The sequence below is a fragment of the Rhinolophus hipposideros genome, assembly GCF_964194185.1.
Source record: "Rhinolophus hipposideros genome assembly, chromosome: 22".
In the NCBI taxonomy this organism is placed as follows: domain Eukaryota; kingdom Metazoa; phylum Chordata; class Mammalia; order Chiroptera; family Rhinolophidae; genus Rhinolophus; species Rhinolophus hipposideros.
The window spans coordinates 30,974,519-31,000,447 of record NC_138068.1 but is presented as its reverse complement, the minus strand read 5'-3'; the positions used below and the strand labels follow the sequence as shown (position 1 = coordinate 31,000,447).

Below are 25,929 nucleotides of genomic sequence, written 5' to 3'. Positions count from 1 at the left end.
AAGGTGGCTTTCACAATGCCGGGTGAACTTTAAAATAGCTATACACATAATTTCCTCAATAATTGTTTTGAATGATACAGGAGAATAAAAGTTTTGTCCTTTAACTGAAAAAAGCAGGACGTGGCGACCTTCCCGAAAACCCCCTTTCGAAGAACTGACGGCAGAAGCCGCCGACGAGCAGCTCGCACTGCGCATGCCCACTTTCCAACCCGATCCAGAGAAACACTGAATTACTCCTTTTCTCCTGGTTTTCAAAGCAGCCGTAAAAGAAGGCGAGGAATTGGCTAACGGCAGAATCCGGCGCTCCGTGATTGGTCGAATCTGGGAGGCCTGGAGCCGCGGAGAACGATTAACTATTTTCTCATTCATTCAATAAGTGCCTCTTAAGCACACGCCATAAGGAAGATAGTGTGCCCTAATAAATCCATTTGATGTGTTACTTAAATTTCAACAAATTGCTGAGATTGACGCTGAATGAACTCCGCCCCTCTATGGTCCGGTCTCCGCCACTGCGGTCTGGGCCGAGAACTTCACTAAAACCCGGAGAGCGGATCCACGCCAGTCGCAGAGCTGCGCATGCTCCGCCTCCGAGCGCGGGGCGCGGGTTATCAGGGTCTGTGGCGGTTGTGCGTGAAGCTCAGGCGGCCTCTCCGGCCTGCTGGTGCGGGCGGCCTGGGGAGGCGCGGCGGCTGGTACGCAGGTGAGAGTTCTGGAACCTCGGCTGTTAGAGCCAGCTTCCTGCCCGGCCGAAGAGAGGGACGAGGGGCTTGTATGTGCCTCCTCCCCCTCTCAGGAAGGTCACCGACGTCCTCCCTGAAGGACGTTTGGGGGCGGGGATGAGGAGGAGGCTGGCTCCTAAGAAAGCTGAAGACCTAACTGTGTAATCGCCGTAGGGTGTAAACACGTGCCGACGGCCGGAGTGTTTCTGGCGAGGGCCTGTTCCGGTGTTGTGGGTACGGTTCCAGGGTAGGGCCTGCTGTCCCACGTGCGCGGCCACACGGTGAAGGAGATGGCAGAGGTGGCCCAGGGACAGCACCCGTCGCACCTGCGCTGCCACCTTCCAGCTGCAACCTGCGACTCGTTGGTCACCCGTCATTGGCGGGGACAGCACTGCATGCCTGTGTCTATCTGGGAAGTGGCTCTCAATACTGACAGTTTCATTCGTTCATTAACATCGTCGATTTATCCATACTACATATATATGATGTAATTTATGTATACTAATTATATATAGATACTAATATATACAGAGGGTGCCAAAAAATGTATATACATTTTAAGAAACGAAAAAACTATTCGTTGTAATACTCAATACCAAAAAGATGAATACAAGTCACGTTTGACTTGTGCAGTTACAAGAGGTGCGCAAAGTGGTTCCCGTCAGCGTCCAGACGCTTCTGATTACTGCGAACTACTGCTTGGGCATAGGTAACATCTCTTAAAATGTGTACACGTCTTTTGGCACCCCGGCTATGTATGCTGAGTTAGCCGTTCCAGCCGTGACCCAGGCAGGCGTGCTCCCTGACTACACGGAGCTTGTGTTTGAGAGGTGGGAAAATAAATGATAAACAAGTAGGTTGATAAATGAAACCGATATTTCCAGATTCTCCTGGGTTGGGTTACCTAGGAAGCAGACGCCGAGGAGATTTGAGGGCAGGGCATGTATTAGAGAAGACCGTTGGATCGTTCACAAGGAAGAAAGGTAGTAGGGCTGGGTGGGTAGAAAAAGGTGAGCTTTAGTGCAGTCCCAAGGAAGTCCTCCAGCAGTCTGAAGGGGACTCGGGTGCTGGGTTGTCCCTTCAAAGTTGTCCCAAGCCTGTGTACCCCTGCATTGATTGGATGTCATAACTTCAGTTTTCTTCAACCTAGTAAATCTTGGAAGGAGACTGACCACGGAGGGCGATCTAAGCACTCCCAGGATCTGGGAAATGTCTTTCATTCTTAAGGGGTACCAGGGTGGCACATCACAGATGTGCTAGATAGAGACTAATGGGTGTGGGAGAAGAAAAACTTTAGATTGGTGCTCAAAGAAACGTAACATCTGAACAGCCAAAGCAAAAGAATGAGCCACTCTGTAGGACAAAGGGAGCAAGACTCCACTTTCTGCTATGCACTGAACGTGTAGCAAAGAAACAAAACAAGTCACTGCTCCCTTCTATTATCATGGGTGGCAGTTGCCAGTTTTTATAGACATTGACTCCCTGCTGTAACTAAAGATGGAGTTAAGTAAAAATGCATTGAGACTAATTCATAGGAAGCTAGAGGAGAAGATGAGAAGTAGAGTTTTGCAAAATGGTCAACTTGGTAAAGACTTAATATATATATATATTAAAACCTATCCAGAAAAAAACCTTATATATATGGTTATTATATAATATATATAATATAATAATATATATTATATATAATATATATAATATATATATTATATATATATATATAATATATATATATATATATATATATATATATATATATATATATATATATAAAAACCTATCCAGACAATCAGCTCTAATGCTTCTTTTGGAGCAAAACTTAATATAGTAAAATAAGACCAGGTCTTATATAAGACCCGGTCTTACTCTGATCAAAGACCTCAGAATCTCTCTCTTGAGAGTCTGGGTATTTTTATTGACATCTAGTCTAACTGAAGCTGCCCAGAAATGTGGGCTTCCTTTCAAAATAATCAAAATAATAATAGTTAACAATCACTGAGTCCAGACTAAGTGCCAGGTATTGTGGTAATTTCACAACAACCTCATGATAGGGATGTCATGATTCTCATTTTTCAGATGATGGAATTGAGGCACAGTGTGGTTAAGTAACTCATCCAACGTCATAGTTCCAGTTGTAAAGTGGTAAAGAAGAGGTTGAAAGCCCAGACAGTAGGATTCCACAAATCCTATCCACAATCACTACAGGACAATGCATTAGTAGTGAAATGATTGGCTGTCCTTTACCTTCTGAAGTTGATAGGCAGGAACTAGACCCTGATAGGCTTTTTATATTGTACTAAGAAGTTTAGACTTTACCTTCTAGTCAAAAATGTCACCAAAGGCTTCCAAACAAAGCAGAAACACTGCCAGATTTGTTGGGGTTTTGTGTGTGTGTATGGGGGGTTAGAGGAGTTTGTGTGCAACATGGCTGTGTTAAGAGTATGGGAAAGGATAAGTGAGGAGTAGAGGAGGATAGTGGTTCTCAAACTTTAGCTTCAGAATTACCTAGAGAATTTGTTACAACACAAATTTGTTACTAAACCCCACCCAAGAGTGTCTGATTCAGTAGATCAAGGGCAGCCCAAGAATTTGAATTTCTCATTAAGTTCCCAGGTGACACTGCTGCTGCTGGTAAGGGGACCGCTCTTTGAGAACCACTGGACTAGAAGCAAGGAGGTCATGTGAGGTAATGAGGGTCTGGACGGTGGCTCTGGGGAGAAGTTTTATAGAAGAAATGCCATGTCAAATGGCAGGACGTGTGTGATTGACTTGATGAGGAGAATCAGGAAAAGGGCAGGGTCCACTGTATCCAGATTTCTGAACTGAATGGCTTGGTAGATATCCTGTTTCCCCAAAAATAAGACCTAACCAGACAATCAGCTCTAATGCTTCTTTTGGAGCAAAACTTAATATAGTAAAATAGTAAAACATAGTAAAATAAGACCGGGTCTAATATAATATAATACCCGGTCTTACAGTAAAATAAGACCTGGTGTTACAGTAATTTTTGCTCCAAAAGACGCATTAGAGCTGATTGTCCGGCTAGGTCTTATTTTTCGGGAAACACAGTAATGCTTTTTTTTTTTTTTTTTAACCAAAACAGGAAATACAGAAGGAACAGCAGTTTAGGACGAAAAGAGAATCTTTTATACTCGTATGAGATGAGTTTAGACTATTTGTAGGCACAATTAGGTAAAGGTGAACAATAGCAGTTGGATATGAGTCTAAGCTGGAGTTTAAGTTGGATATGTGAGTCTGATGTGGGAGTCGTTAGTGGATGTGTTATAGTAGAAGCTTTGGATGTGAATGAGACCACCAGGAAACAACATGAGGAGGACAAAGGACAGATCTTTGATAAGGGTAAATAAGTGAATGGAAATTGAGGGGCTACTAAAGAAGACTGAAAAGGAACAGACTAGAATCTCAAGTACTCAAAAAGTTTCAAGAACACATTCAGAATGCTTAGAGTTATCAAGTAAAGGGAGAGATGGTTGATCTTTATGGACAGAGCAGTCTCCATGGAATAAAATGAAAGCCAATTTCTTGGGTTTGAAGGTGGAAGTGGGAAGTGACTCAAAAAAAAGACGCATTGTTTGAAAGGAATCATTGTGTAGCAGCTGGAAGGAAGACGGGTAATGGGTTGTTGCTTTAAGGAATCTGTCTTCGGTTCTTTTCAACAGAGAAAAATGGTCAGGCTATGCAGAGGAGAAAGACCCATTATGAGTGATGAGAGAGAGAAGAGAAGGGACGGTGGAGTTAAAATCCTGAAGATATGATAGAAAGTGGGACTGGCTTATAACAGGAGTACAAGTTCTTTCTGTGAGACAGCAAGGAAGAAGATTAAGATGAGAGCCGAGGTGGGCAGGTTTTTACATGTAGGGACAGGAGTTGAGGGTGCTAGTACCCTGTAGCCACAATTTCCTCTGGCCGATAGGTTCTCTGGGTAAGTTGTCTGCAGAAACAAAGGTGGAGAGTAAAATACTAATCTCAAAAACATGAAGATAGCAATCAGCCCTTTAGGGATTCAGAGTACCGCTATGGGCCCAATCCACTGCACATTTATTCCGGAACTGTCTGGCTATCTGCATGATACCAACTCTCCTCCCCACCAAGCCCAGCACTGAGTGGCAGCCAAGTGTAAAACCAGTGAAAGATTCTCATAGAATTCTGTAAACATTAGAAACTCTAGAAACTCTATGAATAAACTTCAACCTTTCTGATAAGCCACAGCTTGCCAATAAGCTAATGTCATCTTCCTCATTAGTCACTAATCACTCATTGTTCACATTTCGGACTGCCAGTTATTATTAGTAAAGCTCCCATATAAAACTTGTGATGCTTTCAGTATATTATTTGTAAATACACTGATTTCACAGTAATGGAGGGACTGGCAGAGATCATAAAATACTTACACATAACTGTGTTGACCTTCGCTGTACTCTGTGATTACTCCTGACCCACTTCTGACTAGGCTGTGCTGTCAGCTGGGTGTAGGTCAAACTGACCTTGAATGGTGTGATGGGGAAGGTGGTAGGATTTTGTTCTATGGAAACTTTAGAACTCACGTATGATCCATTTAGTTCATCAAGAGTTGACCATAATGTTTTTGGTGTGTGTGTTTTCACAAGACAAAAAGTTCAGTGAAACTGTTGTTTTAGATGATGTAGTTAGGGGAAAAAAGAAAAAAAGGAAACTTGTTCTTTTTAGCATGCCAGTCATTTGAATAGGCATGAAGACAATATGTAGTTCTTTCTAATGTGTACACACACACACACACACACACACACATGCCAACATTTGAACTGTTCTATTAAAAATTGAAGATAAAAATTATTTTTAGTGTCAATGATTGGAATTCAGAAATGAAGAATTCACAAATACCTACAGTCAACATTGTCACTGTAAAAAGCATTATACAATTGAGTAAACTTCAATTATCACAATCACAAGAGCTGGTTTAATTAATTGTTTAACAATATGTCAATGTTCTCTTCGTGGTTAAATTACACTGGGTGGAACTTTTTAAAACTTACTATTTTTAAAGCAGAGACACAACGAAGACATTAAAAAAAATTACCCTACACTGTGTCCAAAAGACCAGCAGATGGCGCTCAGCAAGCCCAGTGGGCAAAGTGAGAACAACTTTCAGAATGTTTCCTGAATCCCGGTTGTAAACCTGATTTAGTAACGGCCAATAGCAACACTTGGTTTTACTTGATGTGATGCTACACAGAAAGAGTAATCTGGTAGCTAGAGCCAAGCCGTTTAGGATTTTCTGGGAAGCTTAATTGCATTCTTACCCTTCACTTTACGGCCCAGTTCTTACCAAGAAAACTTCATTTAACTTGGAATGTAACAAGTTGCAGTAAGCCCGTCAGAGTCTTTAGTGGCAGAAATTGAAGAGATAGTAATTTCTGTAATACAGATTCGGGAGGGGAGGGAGGAAAGTTGCTATTCTAGACACAGTAATGTCTCAACTTTAAAGAATATTTGTGATCTCAAGCACCTATCTCAGTGTTTTTCTTTCTTGAGCTTTATATTTATAGTACTCAAAAAGATTACCATATTTTAATGAGGTGGAGATATATAGTAGCTTCTCCCCATTCTACTCATTAATCTCTTGCTATTCATTGTGTACTAAAAGACTAAGCTGAAGAAAACTGAACTAAAATTAGCCCAGCCAATCCCAATTACTAGTAGCTCCACTAGATGTGTGTTTGGAGGGTAACAGACTCTTTTGCCCTCTCCTTTTGGACAAAGTGTCACAAGACCACAATTAACCTCTTATATACTTGAAACAGGGATCAGAAGAACATGCCAGGTTTGATGCACTGGATAGTTGACCTCAGTGACCCTCACAAATGTACTTGGAATGTTCTCCATCATCATGCATTGGAAATTCTGATTGACCCTCTTGAGACTCCAATTCTTGACTTTTGAAAATTGCTTAATAGAATTCTAGCCATGATGTTTTTGGACTCCAAAATCTAAGTTGAGTGCCACAATTAACCGACAACAATCTTGGAATCAATCATTTAGGGTTTCCTCATTTCTAAAGCAGTCTCATAAAATTTCTATGAAAACAAAACAAAAAATATGAAACCTTTTGAATAGTGCGAGATATATATTTTTGAAAGAAAAGTGAGAAAGCATAATCTGTTAAGATTGCCTCTAAACATTTTCTGAACTTAAAAGGCATTTCAATGAATGAAACCATAAATATCCACTTTCTTTTTTACTTACCTAAAATTTACTAATCTCGTTTCATTTGTCTTGGTTTCCCCCATCTTTCTAAAAGAGTCCCATACCTTTTTGTTTGTTTGTTTTGTTTGTTTGTTTAGAAGTGTGTGTAAAGAAGATTCAGGAAAGAAAGAAAAAGCCAGTGGCAATTACACTAAAGGAGGATAAGAACAGGAAAAATATTTTCCTGCTGTCATTTCCATTGCTCCTTTACTCCAAGAAAACTTCAAAAGCTAAATGAATGAACAACAAGCACAGATTTATTTTAGGGACCAGCTTGTTGCTCATCAAATCTGATCATTTTGAGCACATTCCTGAGAAATTTTTGTTTCAGATTCAGGATTCTGTAGTGTCCATAAAATAGTTTCATACCAGTTGGAATGATTTGCCAACTGTTTTGAGGGAAGGGCCATCTCAAGATAAATTTTATTTAGCTTAATTTTCCATTCCCAAACTGGAACTCCCAATCTCTGGCTGCTCAGCACCATGAACCTATAAAAGTAAAAGTCAAAGTATAAAAAACCTTCTTGCAAGTTCATTTGAAAAATGAGTTGTTAAGAAATCTGTTAAGTTCTTTATATATTGTCCTGAGAAGCAGCACATAGAAGCTACGAGCATGGGCTCTAGAGTGTTTCCAAGAATATTTATTACCATAGCATAGTTAGCAATAAAGCATTGGAAAAACCCTCAAATTTCTACAATTGGTGATCTATCAAAATAGGATATCTCCATACAATCAAAAGCTGTACAGCTAATAAAAATTAACAATGAAGATTTATGTTGGGGGGGAGAAGATTACAAACAGCACGTATATTATCATATTTTTGTTAAAACCAAAAAGATTGTAGATAGTTTTAGCTTTCTTTTCCTTATTTCTGTATTTTCTAACTTTAAAAAGTAAGCCTGTAGTATATTAGAAAAAGGCAATGATGCTAATTTTCATTTTGAAAAAATCCCACAGAAGAATTGAGAAGAAAAAAGCGATTAAATCAAAATTGTGTTCCTCCAATATATTTTATTTTATTTAAAATCAAGAGGATATGAACAAAATGAGGAACATATTACCTCATTAACTACTACATTAAATGTCAAATTTCAAACCTTTGTTGTCTTTTTTTCTTAAAACTAACAATGAGTCTTATTTAGTAAAGTCTAATGTATCTGGGCCTGGAAAGTTAGTTATTCAAGCCGTAGAATATATGTCATGTGCTGGAAAGCTGTTAAGTGAAAGAAACAAAATAAATTAACGTTACTATGCCATTTTCAGAGTGCTAGTTCCATCTTGCTTGGTGGAGGTGAACTGTTACAGTTACAGTGTGATGACCAGTGTTTTTATGTGGATTAAATGTGAAGACTCTAAAAGTGCTTTGTAAAGTAAAAATCCCTAGCATCCTGATGCTAATTGTTGTCCGAGCCTCTCATGGGACAACAGAATAATTGTCAGAAAATAGTTACCTGCTTTTTCACCCTGTTAGCCAAATCAATATGTGAGATAAGGAGAACTTGAGGAAATGAGGACATGTAGGTGTTGAGTAAACATTAAAGTAATGAATCCTTAAATCAGTCCAACATCATTTATTAATCAGGAAGTGCTGCTACTGGGCCTCAGTTATATTTGGCAAATAATGAGTTTTCAGCCAAAATAGATACTAATTCCCAGTCTTAACTAAACCTAAATCTGGAAAAAGATGTATAGATCCTTAAGTTATCCTAATGAAAAAGAATAACAGTTAAATACAATATAAATAGAGTGCCTCCTTTGTCTTTAAGCCATGAATGACCCAAAGATTCATTGAGTGTCAGGAGCTAACATGAATTAACTAATCTGAGACTCTTATTCAGGAATGTTCACAGTACATCACATTACTGTAATTTACATGGAGAGAAGATTACACTTTCCCAGACATTACTGTTACGGATTGTAGTTTCATTTGTTCTGAATTTTAGTTATTGAGTTATCCCAACTTTATTATTATATCTTTTTATCCAAATGACTCTTTTCCATAAGCTGTTTCCTAAAAGTTTATACTTCAGGAGAAAGCTGACAAATACTGAGTTTTGTTAGTGATCATGGAGAAGTAAATTGTGATTAGTAGGAATGTCATCTGTTAAAAGTACTGTGATTTGATAACCTCGTCTTGAGAGTGACATAGATGTTAAAGTTCACCTTAAGTATTGAGGAGACTAGATATGAATGACAGTATCTTCCAAATCTTAAATTAAAGGTATTTTGTGAACAATAATGCCACATGTCAGTCAACACAAACCAGTTGACTTTTGTGCAGCCCCTTTCCCTTCTTTCCTTAGGAAGTAACGCTTAAAATACTTCTCATTACTCCAAATCACCCAGTGCCTCTCCCAATTATTTTATTGTGTCCTAAATCTCAAATGCTCCGAAGGCTTTTGCATAGTGGGCTTCAATGAAATTGAATCATGATACAATTATTTGTGATTGACTCTTCAGAGATAGAACATAAGCATGCTAGTAAAAGGTATGGTCTCTAAAGATTGCAAAAAATGTAAAGGATACTGAAGCACTTTAGAAAAGAAAAAGGCTATAAAATACTTTCAGTTCCAAAGTAGGCCATGTTTTTTGTCCATCTAATAGTTTTAAGTTTAGCAACAAAGTCCTTATAAAATGTGAATTTGGACCTTGGAGAGAAATTTCTAGTACTGGGAATAATATATGTACATAGACACAACTCCTAAGCTTTCTATTTATTTTATTTTATTTTTAACATATATGCACAGAACACAGACAGCTCAGGCCCATTAGTAACCTTGAATTAAAAGAGAAGAAATAAGTAAAAATTGTGTTCAGATATTTTTCTAATGGCATTCATACAAAATTATTATAAGAAATTTCATTATACTGAGATTTATACATGCAATTGAACCTAATTCTTAATATAGCCCATAGATGATGGAACAGTCCTTATTGTCCTTGTGTGTTCAGAAGGGAACTTAGTGGGTCCATTCATATCATCACAAATCTATATGCTAATCATTAAAGCCTAATGAGTGTCCTAAATAAAAAAAATATATAGTCTTTTAAGGTTGTCCACACTCAAATTCCCAAACCCAGCAGATCATCAGAAATAAATTTCCTGGGCCGACTCCATGTTTTCCAAGTCATAGATAGTGAGGGGAAAAAAAAATCTGTTTTCAATACTAACTTTGTAACTCCAAGCAAGTTATTAGCCCCAATTTTTAAATGTAAACTTGGTTGACTGTAAGCCCTGTAGGGTAGAGTTATTAGTAATAAGGGTAAACATTCTAAAATACAGTAGTTCGGCACATAAATGTGGGAATGGCATTAATTCATCACAATTCATAGAGTCTAAGCCATAATTCTTTTGCTGCAATTGCAATCCATGCATGGCTGTCCCAATCTCAGTTGGTACCATCACTTACATCCTGTCAGAATGTAGAGTCTAAATTCTTTTTACATATTTAAAAATTGCCATTTGATTCTTTTGTTAAAATTGTGACTAAGTGTACTTTTTTTTAAAAAAAAACTAATTTCATTGTGGTTCAGAGAAAGTAAAATCAATTATGTAAATAAAATTATATCCATGAGTGTTTCCAAAGATTCTTGTAGCTTTCCCAGCAGGTAATGGAGCTCCTTTACAATTGTTAACTAAAAGTTTAGTATTGCTTTATAAGGTTTTCAGGCCTAACTTCCCTCTATCTCTTTAGATCTACAACATGGCTCCTTTTGTTAATTCACATTGCAACACACTGGAACTAGAAACGTTTAATAGCTTTTATTAGAGTGGGATATTCTACTTGTGGTTTATAGATGTAATTTTGAGGGACTTGTTTCTGTTTTTATTTTTTCTCTTAACTGTTGACCTTTTCTTAGGTGCACAGAGGCTGAAGTGCTATGAGCTTTCAGAGCTTCTGGAGAGACTACAAAGTTCTGGTTGTTATGGTGCCCTTAGTGGGGCTCATACACCTGGGGTGGCACAAAATCAAAAGCAGCCCTGTTTTCCAAATGCCTAATAAGGACAACGTTCCTGAGCCAGATAGTCTGGCACTTGCAAGTCCTCAGAAGGACCACATCCAAGGGAAATAGCAGGTTTGCATTCTTCAGGTAAGTTCAGTTTAAATATTGTCAACCAGATGGTGTGTTCCAACAATGGGAAACATAATCTTTAAACACAGCATAGAACTTGGGATGGGGGTGGGGGAGCCTACATTGATAAGTTACCTGTTGATATTATTAGCCACTGGCAAAATATTATTCTACAGTTGCTTCTAGGAAAAGTTTGTTCTACAGAGACCTTTGACACTTGCCTGAGACTCATTTGGATGAATAGAGGAAGTCCATTACTTGTCCTGCCCTTTTCACTAGCATCATTGCCATGATCATGAATTTGTCCAAAGGAGCAGTTGTCTCCTTGCCGTCAACCCATTCCAGAGCGTACAAGTCTATAACCTGCAAAAGATTCTTCTCTTTATCATTATTCTGTTTTTTTCCAAGACAAAGCTAATTGTATTCATTCCTTACTATCTAATGTTTTAGCTTCAAAATAATTTGTTATTTTTGAGTCACCAACACTTTCAATGATGTCTTTCTTTCTCATTTTATGGAGGTATTAGCCAAACGATGTGGTCACTATCGCAACACTGTTGCAGGTGCTAACTTCATTCTGAAATTCATCTGTGCAGGTCACTATTATATGTTGAAAAAATGTTTTACTAAAGACATCATTTGATTGATCATAGTTTCTATTGTGATTTGTGTGTGTGTCTTGTCGTGTGCAAATTCACGTATGGAAATCACTTCACCAAAGTTTCATTGAAATGTATTTCATAGATTTTGCTAAATCTAAAATAACCATTGAAGTAATATTTAAGTACCTTGAAGAGATTTTTTTCCTCCTCATGCCGTAAAAAAAGATGAGTATAGCTTTGTCATTATTGCCTTTACTTTATTTAGACTCAGTTGCTATGGTTACAGCCCATTAACTAAATTGTGAGGGATGGTAAACAAATTGACACTCCAACAAGCATTGTCTTGTTCTCTTCACCTCTTCTTTGCACATCTTCAAATCATCTTTCTGGTCTGTGTCGTACTGTGTCTACTGTAGGTAGTACTGTAGTCTGCGTAGTTCAGTTGGTTTTATTTACGCTAAGTACTGTCCAGATGGCTAGCATAGTTAGCATATTCCTGAAAATAACTAATAATTGGCTGAACCCTCACCTCCAAAGCACCAGACCTCAATAGATAAGGTCCATGACCTGAGATTTGTATTCTTTCCACACATCATTACAAGTGTCCACATTTTATGCCTCAAGGCATGCTGTTTACAACCTTGTTAAGGAAACTAGTACAAGTGTTAGTGCACTTGGTATATAATCACATTTTATGGTATTTAGACTCTGAGATCGAGCTGCAGATCAGATCCTATTTTTCTCTTTGTCATCCAGCACATTTTCTAGTTTTTGTATTGGAGAGGGTTAGTTGTAGGATGTCGAAACTGAAAATCAATGAATGATAAGGTAAAACTATAGAAAATTAGCTCTGACTCTAGCTAAGTATTTAAAATGGTTTGTTTTTTGATACAATGTGTTAGGCAGACTTGTACAATTAGACATAGACTATACATTAGAGAGTCTCCACAGCAGGAATACTAACAGTTAACTTGTTTTCATAATTATTTACAAGCAGGATTTGATATAAATGCACTTCTATTCAGACCTCAAGTTTCCAAGCAAACCAAAATTATAGAAAAAATATAACATTAGATATTGATGTAACAGAATAAAGACATCTGGGACTTTTTTAAAGACTCACAGGCCAAATTCTATGAGTTTTATAATGTATTTCTCTTATAGAAGCATGTCATATTCAAATAACTGTGCTGTAAGCTTTCTAGCTGTGGTATTGTGCAATATTAGCACTTTTTTTCACAGGGACTCGTTGAGGAATAAAGGAATGAATGGTTAGTCTAAGTTGATTTACATTTCTCATTTTCTGGGGGCTTGTGCCAGTTGGTAGTTTCTTTTTCTAAAGAATGAAAAGAGCATTCAAATAAATTATGAAACTGCAGTCTATAAAATGTTTTGGAATTATTTCTCTAAAACGTTTTATTTTTATTTCTTATAGAAAGAAGCGACTTTGAATCTGAGTTTGATATTGAAAGAAATGAAAAACACCAACTGGATTAGAAAGAACTGGCTTCTTATAGCGGGAGTTTCTTTCATAGGTGTTCATCTCGGAGCATACTTTATACAGAGGGCTGCAAAACAATCTGTAAAATCTCAGTCTGGAAGCAAACAAAAGAGTATTGAAGAATGAAGTAAAATAAATATTTGGAATCCTAATATATCATTAAATCTTTACGTGCTGATTACCTTCATAAACATGAAGCTATTTAACTTTATAGCCAGAGCGCTGCATATTCAGCCTTTCATACCTGAAGAATACCATTTTCAACTGTTAAAACCCATGATTACACAATAAATAGAAAACTATGGTCTACTAAATAAAAGCTCTCTTCACAAATTACCACCTGAAGTAAGATGTCTCGTTTAGAAGCTAAAAAGCCCTCAATGTGTAAAAGTGAGCCATTGACAAGTGAGAGAGTCAGGGACACACTTTCTGTTTTGAAAGGAATCGTAACATCGTGCTATGGTCCTTCCGGTAGGCTGAAGCAGCTGCACAACGGCCTTGGAGGCTGTGTGTCCACAACCTCACACTCATCAGCGCTGCTTGCTAGCCTGTCTGTCACCCATCCCATTTTAAAGATCCTGACAACTTCGGTGCAGAATCATGTGTCGTGCTTCAGTGATTGTGGCTTATTCACAGCCATTCTTTGCTGCAACCTGATTGAAAATGTTCAGAGAACAGGCTTGATACCCACCACTGTCATTAAATTAAATAAGCATCTTCTGAGCCTCTGCACCAGTTACCTCAAGACTGAGGCCTGTGGTTGTCGAATCCCAGTCGACTTTAGTAGCACTCAGATCCTCCTTTGCTTGGTACGCAGTATATTAACAAGTAAACCTGCCTGTATGCTCACCAGAAAAGAAATAGACCATATCAGTACTCTGATTCTGACAGCCTTTTTGCTTACAATTCCAGAAAATGCCAAAGACCACATCGTTTTAGGAAAGAGTATAATTGTACCCTTAAAAGGTCAAAGAGTCATAGATTCTACTGTATTACCTGGAATACTAATTGAAATGTCAGAAGTTCAGTTGATGAAGATACTACCTATCAAAAAATCAGATTCCCTCAAGGTGGCACTCTTTTGTGCGTCTTTATCTGGAGACCTTTCTGATACTGGAGAAGGAACTGTGGTGATTGGTTATGGGGTTTCTCTTGAAAATGCAGTTCTGGACCAATTGCTTAACCTAGGAAGGCAGCTAGTTAGTGATCACGTAGATCTTGTTATGTGCCAAAAAGTTATACACCCATCTTTGAAACAGTTTCTCAGTATGCATCGTATTATTGCCATAGACAGAGTTGGAGTGGCTCTGATGGAACCCCTGCGTACAGTGACAGGTAAAATCACTCAGCTTTTGCACCTCAGAGTTAATAAATCACACTTTATTTGAGCAGAGATATTCTTGGTGTGTGTCACAGTTAACATCTTGAAAAATTTTAGAAGCTGCCAACCTGACAGCGTATGTATCATTTCTGGCAACAAAAGTTGTTTCTGAAAAAGAACCTATATTCACTCATTAAAAATTGAGTGATTATGGCCATTTCCTATGTATTTTCCAGCTCCAAAATGTACTGCAGAGTCTGTTACAGTCTAAAACTTAACCCTCAAATATCTTACAGATTACTGAGAAAACAAACACCCTCATAATCAATAAGGTCTTTCATACTTTACACAGAATTCTGGAGTTTTACAAAGCTCTTAAATCACAGTAATTCAGAAGGTAATTTTGCAACTAGATTATCCCCTTCACTTTTATATAACTCCAGCAATCAACTGTACTGCCTAAATAGTGTTTCTTAATTAAGGCACTGTGTGTGTGTGTGTGTGTGTGTGTGTGCACGCGTGCGAGCTTTAAATATCTCAAATATTTCCAGCAGAGCTTGAGAACCAGGATCATCTTTTATTTTCCGTGCTTACAGCAGGTTTGGTATACAGTAGGTGTTCTAAAATGTTTGTTGAATTGACTATATTAACATGCAGAATTATAATAGGTAAAAAATTAACTTTCACAGACTCAGCAAATTAAAAGTAGATGTAAAGTTGATATTTACCTATTAGAGCCCAAAGAAAAATGACAAGTTGAAGAGTTCTGGTTTGACCACTTTTCAATATCCCTTTAACGGCATTGACTATCTGGAAGATGATCATTTCATTCTGATAGGTTGTAATTGTTAAGTTACTAGATATGAACCATTGTTAAAGTTCACGAGGTTTACTTTTATTGTAAATCATAAAAACGGAGTACTATGTCAAGTATTGAATGCATAATATCTGGGTTATTGCCCTTTGTAAGACTCATGAATTCTCAAAGGAAATTATTAAATAATGGAAATAGCTCTTTGGGACTCATTGTTGATGTGGGTCAGACACATACCTTTAAATATTTACTGGCTTTTCATGAATCAGGTAATTTTTATCTGTGAATATTAGGTATTACAGATTAGGTAGTCTGAAGCATTTTCCCGTAGAAACAGCATTGTAAATGGGCTCTAGGTTTCCACACCAGCCCACAATTGTTATTTATCCCATATGTAATTAGAACATAGTATTAATAGCCAGAACTTTAGTCCTAGATCTTGGGATAAGAGACCTTTGGAGACAAAAAGAAAGGGGGGATATATATATATATATATTTCACATATACAGTAGTCCTTTTTCTTCTGATTGTATCTTACTCCAGTTCCCTTGCAAATTCAGAACTTTACCCCCCTTTTATGTTTTTGTTGTCACAAATTATCCCTTTTTATGCTGTGAGTTAATTTCCAAATTACAGTCGCTATTGTCTTCTCCTTTTTCAAAAAAATATATTTTTTAATCTTTATGTAATATTTAAGTGTATAATACCCTATTCTGCAAAGGGTTGCAATTTCCTATTTCTGTCTATGAGTTATCTTACTCATAGTTTTGTATTCTTTTGTCTTTTTTGTTTGAGATAGAATAACCCCCTTCTATTTCCTGTAATGCAGGTCTTGTGGTAAATTCTCTCAACTTCTGTATGTCTGTAAAAGTCTTTATTTCTCCTTTATATCTAAATGATAAATTTACAGTATATATTATTCGTGGCTGGTGATTTCTCTCTTTCAACAATTTGAATATTTGATTTCAATTCTCTCCTAGCTTATATGGTTTCTGCTGAAAAATCCAATGATAATATGATAGGATTTTCTTTATTGGTTACTGTCTTCTTTTCCCTGGCTGCCTTGAGAATTCTGTCATTAATTTTTGACAGTTTTAATATAACATGCTTTGGAGAAGGCTTTTTTAGATCAAAATAATTAGGTGTTCTGTTTGACACACACACACACACACACACACACACACACACACATCCATCTATCATACATACACACGCACACACGACCCATCGCTCAGGTAAACTAAGAATAGTTGAAGTATGTTTTGGGCCTAATTCATCTTCCGGAGTATATCTAGGTTAACATTACCTCCTTTCTCCCCCTTCAAACAAAATTTCTCTTTATTGATGATTTGCGTTAATGGAGTTATTATATTGTACATGGGCAACGTATGTGTGAAGCTTGTCATGGTAAAGAAGAAAGGTTATTCAAAGAAGTGAAATTGCTCAGTGATTATTTTCTGGGTTCTTAAATTTTTTGAGATGGAATTGTTTAGAGACATTGTTTTAACCCCATTGGTTTCAAAGAGGAAACTGATCCAAAAGAGTGTGTTGTTCAGTTACAGTTTCAGTGTTAAGACTTTAAACAAGTATTGTTATTTCTTACAGAAGTTTGGTGGAGTTCCTTTTCTTACATAGCTTTTACTACATTTTAGAGATTTTGGAAACTTTCCAGTCAGTCATCCTAACTTCTCGTTTATTCTATTTTTATTTGTGTTTTGTAAAATTTTACTATTTTATTATTACCTGTGCTGGAGGGAGGGCAAAACACATATCAAAGGATAACAAAAGGAAATAAGAATGTTACGTACTTTATTTTGGCATAATTGAAGTAGGTAGGTAGCTTTTTACATACAAACAGTCTCTAGGCAAAAAAAAAAAAAAAAAAAGAAAGAAAAAAGAAAACCTATATGTTTACTAAATAGAGCCCCCAAACTGCTATTTGGATAGCTTAATTTGTGTGTTTTAACATAGAGATGATAATGCCTTTTTAAAATAGTAGCCTGTCCTCTCCTTTCACTCTTATTCCAGATTAGCAGGGTTAGTAATTCTGGGTCTGTAATCCTTGAATGGGCTTTCAGAATTCCTGGACTCCCAGAAAATGTATGTACAGTTTTGTGTACTTTAGAGACTACAAAATAGCTTTTGAAAGATGTTCAAAGAAGTCAGTAAACTAAAAGAACGTTTGCTTTACTTTTATTTGTATATCATTTAATAACAATACTACTTATAGGTTTAAGAAAATGCATTTTGTTATTTCTTTATCCTATATTTCATATTTTAAATGATATGCTTTTGGGACTTTTATATTGGCTAGGAATAAATATTATAATTTTAAATGATTGTATGTTCCACCTTTACTCATACATTTTGTGTTTTCTAAAATTTAAAAAATAGGAACACAGCCTGTTGGTTCCCTTGGCTCAATCTCTCCTAGTAGCTATGGAAGTGTGAAAGATTTGTGCACTACAAAATTTGGCTTAAGAAAATGCATTTTGTTATTTCTTTATCCTATATTTCATATTTTAAATGATATGCTTTTGGGACTTTTATATTGGCTAGAAATAAATATTATAATTTTCAATGATTGTATGCTCCACCTTTACTCATACATTTTGTGTTTTCTAAAATTTAAAAAATAGGAACACAGCCTATTGGTTCCCTTGGCTCAATCTCTCCTAATAGCTATGGAAGTGTGAAAGATTTGTGCACTGCAAAATTTGGCTGCAAACATTTTTTTCATCTTATTCCTAATGAAACGACTGTCTGTAGCTTGCTTCTCTGCAACCGAAATGACACTGCCTGGGATGAGTTGAAGGTAGGTAATGAACTTTAATTTCCATATCTAGGAGCTGAGGCAGGGATTAAAGTCATTCAGAAAGATATTATAAGTTTTTTCACATTGGTGAGCCATGCTTTTTATTTTCATAACTCCCCTACATTGTACAGAAAGCAAAAAATAGCAACAATGAGAGAATTTAAGTCACAAGTAGACACTACCGTTGACTTGGTATGTGTTACCATTTATTGTTTCTAGTATTTACAAACAATCTAAAGATCCTTAACATAGGAACTTTTCTTAAGAAATTAACTTGAATTGTGTCCTCTTTGATGCTAACATGTATGAGTGATTCACTTAGATAATGAGTTACCCAGTCCCATCATCCACCTCTTAGTAGAGTTTGTTGTTCTCCACCAGCAATAGCACACGCTACTTTTATGTAAGGTAAGTGATAATCTGTGGTGTTGGTCACAAGCTTGAAGATTCATGTATGCTCGAGGATATATTCTTAGTAAATATTAAAGGTCTGTGTATTGTGTTTCTTTTTACTGCTGAGTTATAGCTGCATTATCATTCCCATAGCAGCTTGAAATAAATTGTATATTACTTATTCAGCTAATGTACTTAGACTGAAATAATTTTTTACTAGAAGTAGTGGCAAGCTTTGCTGACCCAGTTATTTTGAGGCCATTCATTTGTGAATTTCAATTTGCAGAGCAAAGTATTTATGAAAAGATATTAATCCGGTCCATGAAAACAAACATCTTGCTAAAGTAGTTTTCTTTAATCTCTATTTTTTTTTATTCCAAAATGTATTCGTCACATTACAACCTTGGAAACACAGGTTTTGTTCTTTGGCCATTAAAACAGGCTCTTTGAGTTTACTATCTAAGTTGCCTTGAGAACATGGCTATATTTCTTTGTGTATGTGATGTTACTGTCTGATTCTGATGATTTATTTCTTTTGTAGCTCACATGTGAAACAGCACTGCATGTTTTGCACTTAACAATCAAAGAACCACTTGTTTTATTGGGAGGTGGTTGTACTGAAACTCACTTGGCAGCATATATCAGACACAAGGTAGGTTCGATATTTCCCAGATTATCTGAATTCTAGGCAGTATTCACTTTCTGAGATGATAAGCCAGCATAATACTGTGGAGCCTTTAATCTTTAATTTCTCAGTAGCCTAAATCAGGTTTGGAAAACATTTGAGGAAAATAACACTGACAAATATAAGGTAATAGCTTTATCACAATGATTATTATTAATCCAACCTTTTACCAAATGATCACATTCTTTGAATATTGTCTAAATACCCTATTTTCCCGAAAGTAAGATCTAGCCGGACAATCAGCTCTAATGCATCTTTTGGAGCAAAAATAATATAAGACCCGGTATTTATTTTATATTATATCATATTATACCTGGTCTTATAGTAAAATAAGACCGGGTCTTTATTAATTTGTGCTTGAAAAGATGCATTAGAGCTGATTGTCCAGCTATATCTTATTTTCAGAGAAACAATATTACATGTTGAAATGAGTATTCTGTTGATAGGAGTTGTCATATCAGAGATCTCAGCTGCTGTGGCACAATAAGAATTGATATCACAAGGAAAGTATTGAGATTCTATAAAATACTTCAGTACCTTCTGGATCATCAAGAAAAGACTTAATTTCATTTATTAAAGGATTCCTTCCACGTGTTAGATTTTATTATAATTTTAAAATTGGTATCAATTTGTGATATATTTTATTTTTATCAAGTAGAATATTTTGTATTAATCTAGGAAACTATTTTCTGACAATAGTCAGATAAATTTAATGCATTATAGTTTTGACTAATTGTTTCATGAATACTGACTTACTTTATTTGAAAGCGGATACAAAAAAATATGTGTTTTCCAGATATTTGCAGTTGATTCTTTGGTTAGTCAATTTTATCAAGAGACTGCATAGTTTCTAATGGATGACTGGGGTTGGAGAGAGTATAAGTATAAGAAATGCACCTCCCTGTTTCCTCAGATAATTTAAATTCTATTTGATGATAAGCCCATTTATGAAAAGTTGTCAGAATATCCATTATGAAAAACAAAATCAGTGCCAATCTATGGGTACTGAATGCACAATAATATAGTCTGCAAATGCGATTGAGTAAACTAGAAATTTTTTTGGAGGAGGAAGGTATCTTGAATAACATTTTGAAGAAACAGTACAACACTGAAAATATGGGAAAAGAATATGCTTTAGAGATGATCTCATCTGGTTCAAACCTCCTGGGCAAAAAAAAAAAAAAAAAAAGTGGTCACCGTTTTTACATTGTTAGGGTATAGGTTTTTAACTATCATTAAGTTACTAGTTTGCTAATATATTAATTTTTTTATCATGAAATTTCTACAATAAACTTTTTAGAATGGTGGAACCAAAGAACAGTTTAAAGTCATACGATCTTTTCATTAATTTGAAGAGAAAGACTGTTTTTAAAAAACACTGATGTGAAAATTGCATGCATCCCTAAACGGTTTTGTTTTAATAATAATATATGTGTTCTCATTTTAAACAAATCTCAAACATTTTGCTAAGTACAAATAAGTACTTCATTTGGACATTAGTCTTCAGGAACTTCCTCCTGTGTGTACAAAAACCTGTAATACATGCATTATGCCTTGTTCTTCATATATTAAGGAAGCACTACTGGGCAGTCATACAGAATAAGTTTATGATGGGGTTTATTCTGATTCATTCGTTCTAATAACATGACTGGTAGCTTATAGCTTTACTATAACCAGCCAGGTTATGGGATTATAGTCTGGCCAGCTGACTCATACATGCCCATTAGCCTTGTGCCAAACCCTTATGTAAAAGGAAAGTAAGTAGTAACTTGACAAACAAGTGTTTGATCAAGTAGTCTACTTTTCAGACACATTTTTAAAACATTAATTGGTCTATATGTGTTTTCAATGGTTTCCTTACTCTTTAGACTTTTAATGAGCCAGAAAGCCTTCCCAAAGATGATGGATATACTCAAACAGAACTTCAGCTAGTCACTGAAGCATTTTGCAGTGCACTGGAATCGATTGCTGGTTCGTTAGAACATGATGGAGGTGAAATTCTCACTGACATGAAGTATGGACACGTTTGGTCAGCTCAGGCAGGTTCTCCCTCTGTTGTTAACTGGCCAGATTTTCTTTCAAGATGTGGCTGTGGACTATGCGATAGCCAGGAAGAACTCACCTGGTCCTTCTTAAGGGGTGCTCAGCATCCTTTTGCACCGCGAACCTGCCTTCCACGTGGAGCTGTGTGCTCAGGCAACAACCTGACCTTGGACTGTTTCACTGCTAAACTTCGTGGCCTACAGGTAGCTGTGGAGACAGCCAATTTGATTTTGGATCTTTCATATGTCATTGAAGATAAAAACTGACGTAAGAGAATAGCATTTTATATTACAAAAAACAAAAAACTAGTCGGGTGTCAATTAAGAAAAATATTGAGTGTGTTCTCTCCCAAAGACTTGTTCTACATATCTAAATAGATGACTCACAAAATTGTAAATTTGCTTATATAAGGAAAAAAGGTATGATTCTTAAATATAAATACTGTAGAATAATAAAAATATGAAGCATTATTAAACATATTGTAGTTATCTTAAGGGTGCCACAGATACCACTGTATGTTGCTCTAAATTTTTGTTGTTATTTTGACATCATTCTAAGAACATACAGAAATTTTTTTAAAAAATCATAATCTATGCTTTAGTTTGTTTGTGCTTATTACATTTTCAATTACTAGCAATTAAATATGTTTAAAGTATAAAATTAGATTCCACAGTATCACAAAACGTCCAGTACATATTGCTCAATTAAAAGAAACACTCAGACTGCACATTTAGTAAAATTCAGTGTTCTTTATGTGAAATAATATTTATTCAGTGTTTAGGTAATTGATGTAGAGCCTGGTCTACCTGCAACTGCTAGTTCATATCACAGTTCTTTGTCTGTGTTATTTTGAGGAAATGTGTGATTAGGAAAAAGTAGATTTATATGGTAACTAAGCAGCATAGAGAAAAGTGGAAAAGTTATTTCTCTAGTTCAGTCAGTAGTGTAAAAAAGAAACTAGGACAGCTCTCATAGTCAAATTAGAAACACTGATGTTTCACCAAGGAATGTAATTTGAATTTTATACAAATATACAAGGTGTACTGATAAATTGAAGAAGAAATACAGAGTGCAGCTAAAGGAATAAGCATGGAGTTGCAACACATGCCTATATTAATCTTTAGGAAAACATTTTGAAAAATTTTGGAAAGTTAAACAACCTGAGAGTCAGTGATCAGTTCTACAATCATGATAAGAGGAGATAGAATTTTTAAGCAATTTCTTCCAACAATCTTGCATTCCAAAAGAATTTTTATCCCGAGCCAAAATGAAAATTGCGGTACAGGCTCATAGCAATGCAATATATATATTGAAAAATCAGCTACCCCTCAAGCTTCATAAAATATTTCTCTAAAATTTTATTTCTTTTATCATTGGAGTCAAATAGACGGGCACTGTGGTGGGCAACGTCTATGATGGCCCGTCAGTCATCCTGCCTCCTGGTTTTCTGACCCTTGCATAATCCCCTCCCCTTAGGTGTGGGCTAGATGTGGTGAATTCTTTGAGTCTCCATTTCCCCGTTTGTGAATCCAAATGTCTTATTGAGGTTATACATGCGTGATCCATCATTGTATGTTGGGAATGGAAGACAGAAACCTTGTCTCATTAACTTCATGGTTCTTCAGATGGAGAGAACTGTGCTTCAGAAGCTGTACTTAAAGAATTATACCTGAGGAGCTTCACCCACCCTGATCTGATTTCAGTGGTGAGATTCGTGATAGACTTCAAGTTGATGTTGCAAGACAATGAGACTTGGGAATCTGAGGAATGTGTAAATGTATTTTGCGTGTAATTTTGCCTGTAGCCTCTAAAATGTCTGCCAATGATCCTATGTCTTGCTAGTCCACGCTTTGGGTGTGGGTGGGACCTAATGACTAGCTTTTAATGAGTAACATACAGCAGAAATGATGGGATGTCACTTCTGATGTTAGCTTGTAAAAGGATAGTCTTCTCACTTGATCTCTCACTCATTCGCTCTGATAGAGGCCAGATGCCAGGTTGGGAACTGCCTTATAGCAAGGGACTAAAGGAAGCTTCTAGTCAAAAGCCCACATGGAACTGAATCCTACCACAGAGTAAATCTGGAAGCAGATCCTCCCTAGTGGAACCTCAGAATGAGTGTAGCCCCTTCCTACACAGCCACCTGAGAGGCCCTGAAGAAGAGGATCTAGATAAGCCACTCCTAGATTGATTCCTGACCCACAAAATCCGTGAGATAATAAATTTTAAGTCAAGTTTTGGGTGTAATTTGTTATGCAACATTAGACATCTACTAAAGGTCGGAATAAAAACTTATTTATAATTATATCCTGAAAGCTTGGTCACATAGTGGAAAACATTCTTGATGCCATGCTTTTGCATTTTCACCATCACTCCAAGCATAAAGGCAGTGTTCTTCAGCACACGTGTTTACAGTAAGGGGTTTACCTTCACTTAAGAAGGTGTGTCACATAATATGGGAATTGTCTGGGTCTCCTTGACCCTCTGCTGCGTTTCCAAGTTGTTCCCAGAAGAGATGCCACAGTGAACCTCTTCAATTGATCTTCTCTGTTAAGGGTCTCTACTTCTCATGATAGCCACTTTTAGCTCCGTCATTTTCAGTGTTGCCGTAAAATTCAATTATATTTCTTGGTGGAACATCAGTGCTCTCATTTTTAACATGTCATGAATTTGTTGAAATGTTTAATAAACTTATGTTTCCTGAAGTTATGTACAATCCTTACCAGAAAATACTGTAAATATATATTTTTTTAAAACTTCCTTTACAATTCAAGAAAATCATTGTTTAAACTTAGATGGTAAAATATGAAATGGAGAATATTGATGAAAATGATTTCAGATGAGCTCATTTTGACAGAAGTAAATGATAAGAAAAAACAGGAACTAAGTTAAGCCTCAGGCACTGTTTTGTGACTTAAAGTAAGATTGAGGTCTGAATATTGCATTATGAGGTTCCTCGGGAGACAGAACAGAAAACCTTGATAGCTACAAAAAAAGAAAAAAGCAACAATGCAGAAGAGACATGAAGTCAGTGACAGCTACTCGTTACTTTCGTGGTATTCACAGGACACGTTACATTAAAGTTTATTGAACCATAGGAGTCCAACAGGATTAACATCTTATTAATCAAAAGAGGTTAGGATTTTGGCAGCATGGAAAAAAATGGAGAACTAACGCAAATTAAAAGAGCCTTTCAAGTCAAAATACTTATTTGGTTTTATAAATGCCCCAATTCCTTAATTCTTTCATTTGTACTGTATTGGAAAATCTTTATATGTTAGACATTTTAAATCAACCATTAGGGTGAAGTATTTTCCACAGGATATTTAAATTACATATTATTAGTATCTTTTATTATCATAGGTATTCTTGAACTCATTTAGTTTGTGTAAGCAAAGCTATTTAGGCATTCACATGATAGAAAAGAAATTTTAAGTACCTCTATAAGATCCATCATATTCTATATTCTTACATTGTCAAATTGATCTTTGGATACCTTAAAATAAACCAATACTGTTAACAGTCATATAAATGATGTAGGTTACTATTTAAGAGTATCAACTACAAAAATCACTCTCCTAATCAATGCAGGCCCTGTCAAAACATCAAATCAGTAAGGTTATTCCTTTCTGATATTCTTTGGGGAATAGTCAAGGAATCAAGGACTAAACATCTCTTATAGGGCCCTATTTCAGCTGTCTAAATAAATCTATCTCTTAATCTGGAGGAAAAGGCAAGTTTGAAAATCTGATATTTTAGATATATCAGATATCTAAAATCTGATATAATTTTTTTTCATGTAGTTTAATGTTTCCACTTAGTAACAATGGTATCCCATAATCCTTGGAAATTTTTGCCACTTACCTACAAAATTTGAATTTAGAAGTATCTAACTGAATGTTAGTATTTTAGGATTATGGGTAGATTTATTTACTTCTTTATTAAGAATATAATAATACTCATATAAGAGAATGCAATCTCTGAAAACTATTCCTATATGTAGATCTAGCCTTTTGTTGGACAGATAAGTAGTAGATGAGGTGCACTAAAAGCAAAGGAATACCAGTACCTATAATAAATTGTGACTTAAGAGGGAAATAAAGCAACTTAAGAGACATGAAAAAATTCACATTGAGAAAATATTTACAATAAACATCCTATTTTAGCCCTGTAGCTTTAAAAAAAAAAATACTGTGATTTCATTTTGAGAAGTATCAATTGACTTTTTTTAATTTGCCAGACACAGTAGTTAATGGGTTTGAGGTTAAAAAAAGATTTTTTCACAGTCCCTGACCTCAAGGAACTGATCATTTAGCCAGTGAGACATATATTTTTAATATTACTTTTCTTTTTTAAAATGTAATTTTGTAAAATAATTATCAACATTATGTTGTAATATAAAATTTGGAAAATATGAATCAGACACACATGCACAAACACACAAAAGGAAAATAAAGTCAAATGTAGTCCTACTACCTAGAGATAATCACTGTTTACATTTTATATTCATCTTTTCAGTTTGTTTTCTGTATATACTTTTCCAGAAATATGATCATGCTGTATGTTGCTTTATAATTTGTGGTTATTTTTTACCGAATATGTCATGAACTTCATAGACATGTACAGTCATTACACATTCTACTCTTACATCATTTGTAATGCCTGAAGAAATGTCAGTTGTAGACATTATACCATAATTTAGTCAATGAACTTTTATT

General features: G+C 35.9%; 2 protein-coding genes across 2 annotated transcripts; both read left to right on the top strand.

Moving 5' to 3' along the window:
* Nucleotides 1–595: 595 nt before the first annotated feature.
* On the top strand, nt 596–24,411 carry MKKS (MKKS centrosomal shuttling protein). Its single transcript, XM_081033238.1, has 6 exons — nt 596–700; nt 10,825–11,055; nt 13,075–14,475; nt 17,915–18,090; nt 19,025–19,135; nt 21,037–24,411. Exons 3-6 carry the CDS (start codon nt 13,491–13,493, stop codon nt 21,475–21,477), a joined length of 1,713 nt encoding a protein of 570 aa, XP_080889364.1. The 5' UTR covers nt 596–700; nt 10,825–11,055; nt 13,075–13,490; the 3' UTR covers nt 21,478–24,411.
* Nucleotides 13,114–13,266, top strand: LOC308490670 (uncharacterized protein; the record flags this gene model as incomplete). The annotated part of the gene is made up of 1 exon (XM_081033240.1): nt 13,114–13,266. One exon carries the CDS (start codon nt 13,114–13,116, stop codon nt 13,264–13,266), a length of 153 nt encoding a protein of 50 aa, XP_080889366.1.
* Nucleotides 24,412–25,929: the final 1,518 nt, after the last annotated feature.

Excerpts from the sequence above, each read along its gene's own strand:
- MKKS (XM_081033238.1), top strand. The coding sequence starts at position 13,491 with ATGTCTCGTTTAGAAGCTAAAAAGCCCTCAATGTGTAAAAGTGAGCCA. Across the intron at positions 14,476-17,914 it reads ACCCCTGCGTACAGTGACAG|GAACACAGCCTATTGGTTCC; the intron begins GTAAAATCACTC and ends TTTAAAAAATAG. Across the intron at positions 19,136-21,036 it reads CAGCATATATCAGACACAAG|ACTTTTAATGAGCCAGAAAG; the intron begins GTAGGTTCGATA and ends CTTACTCTTTAG.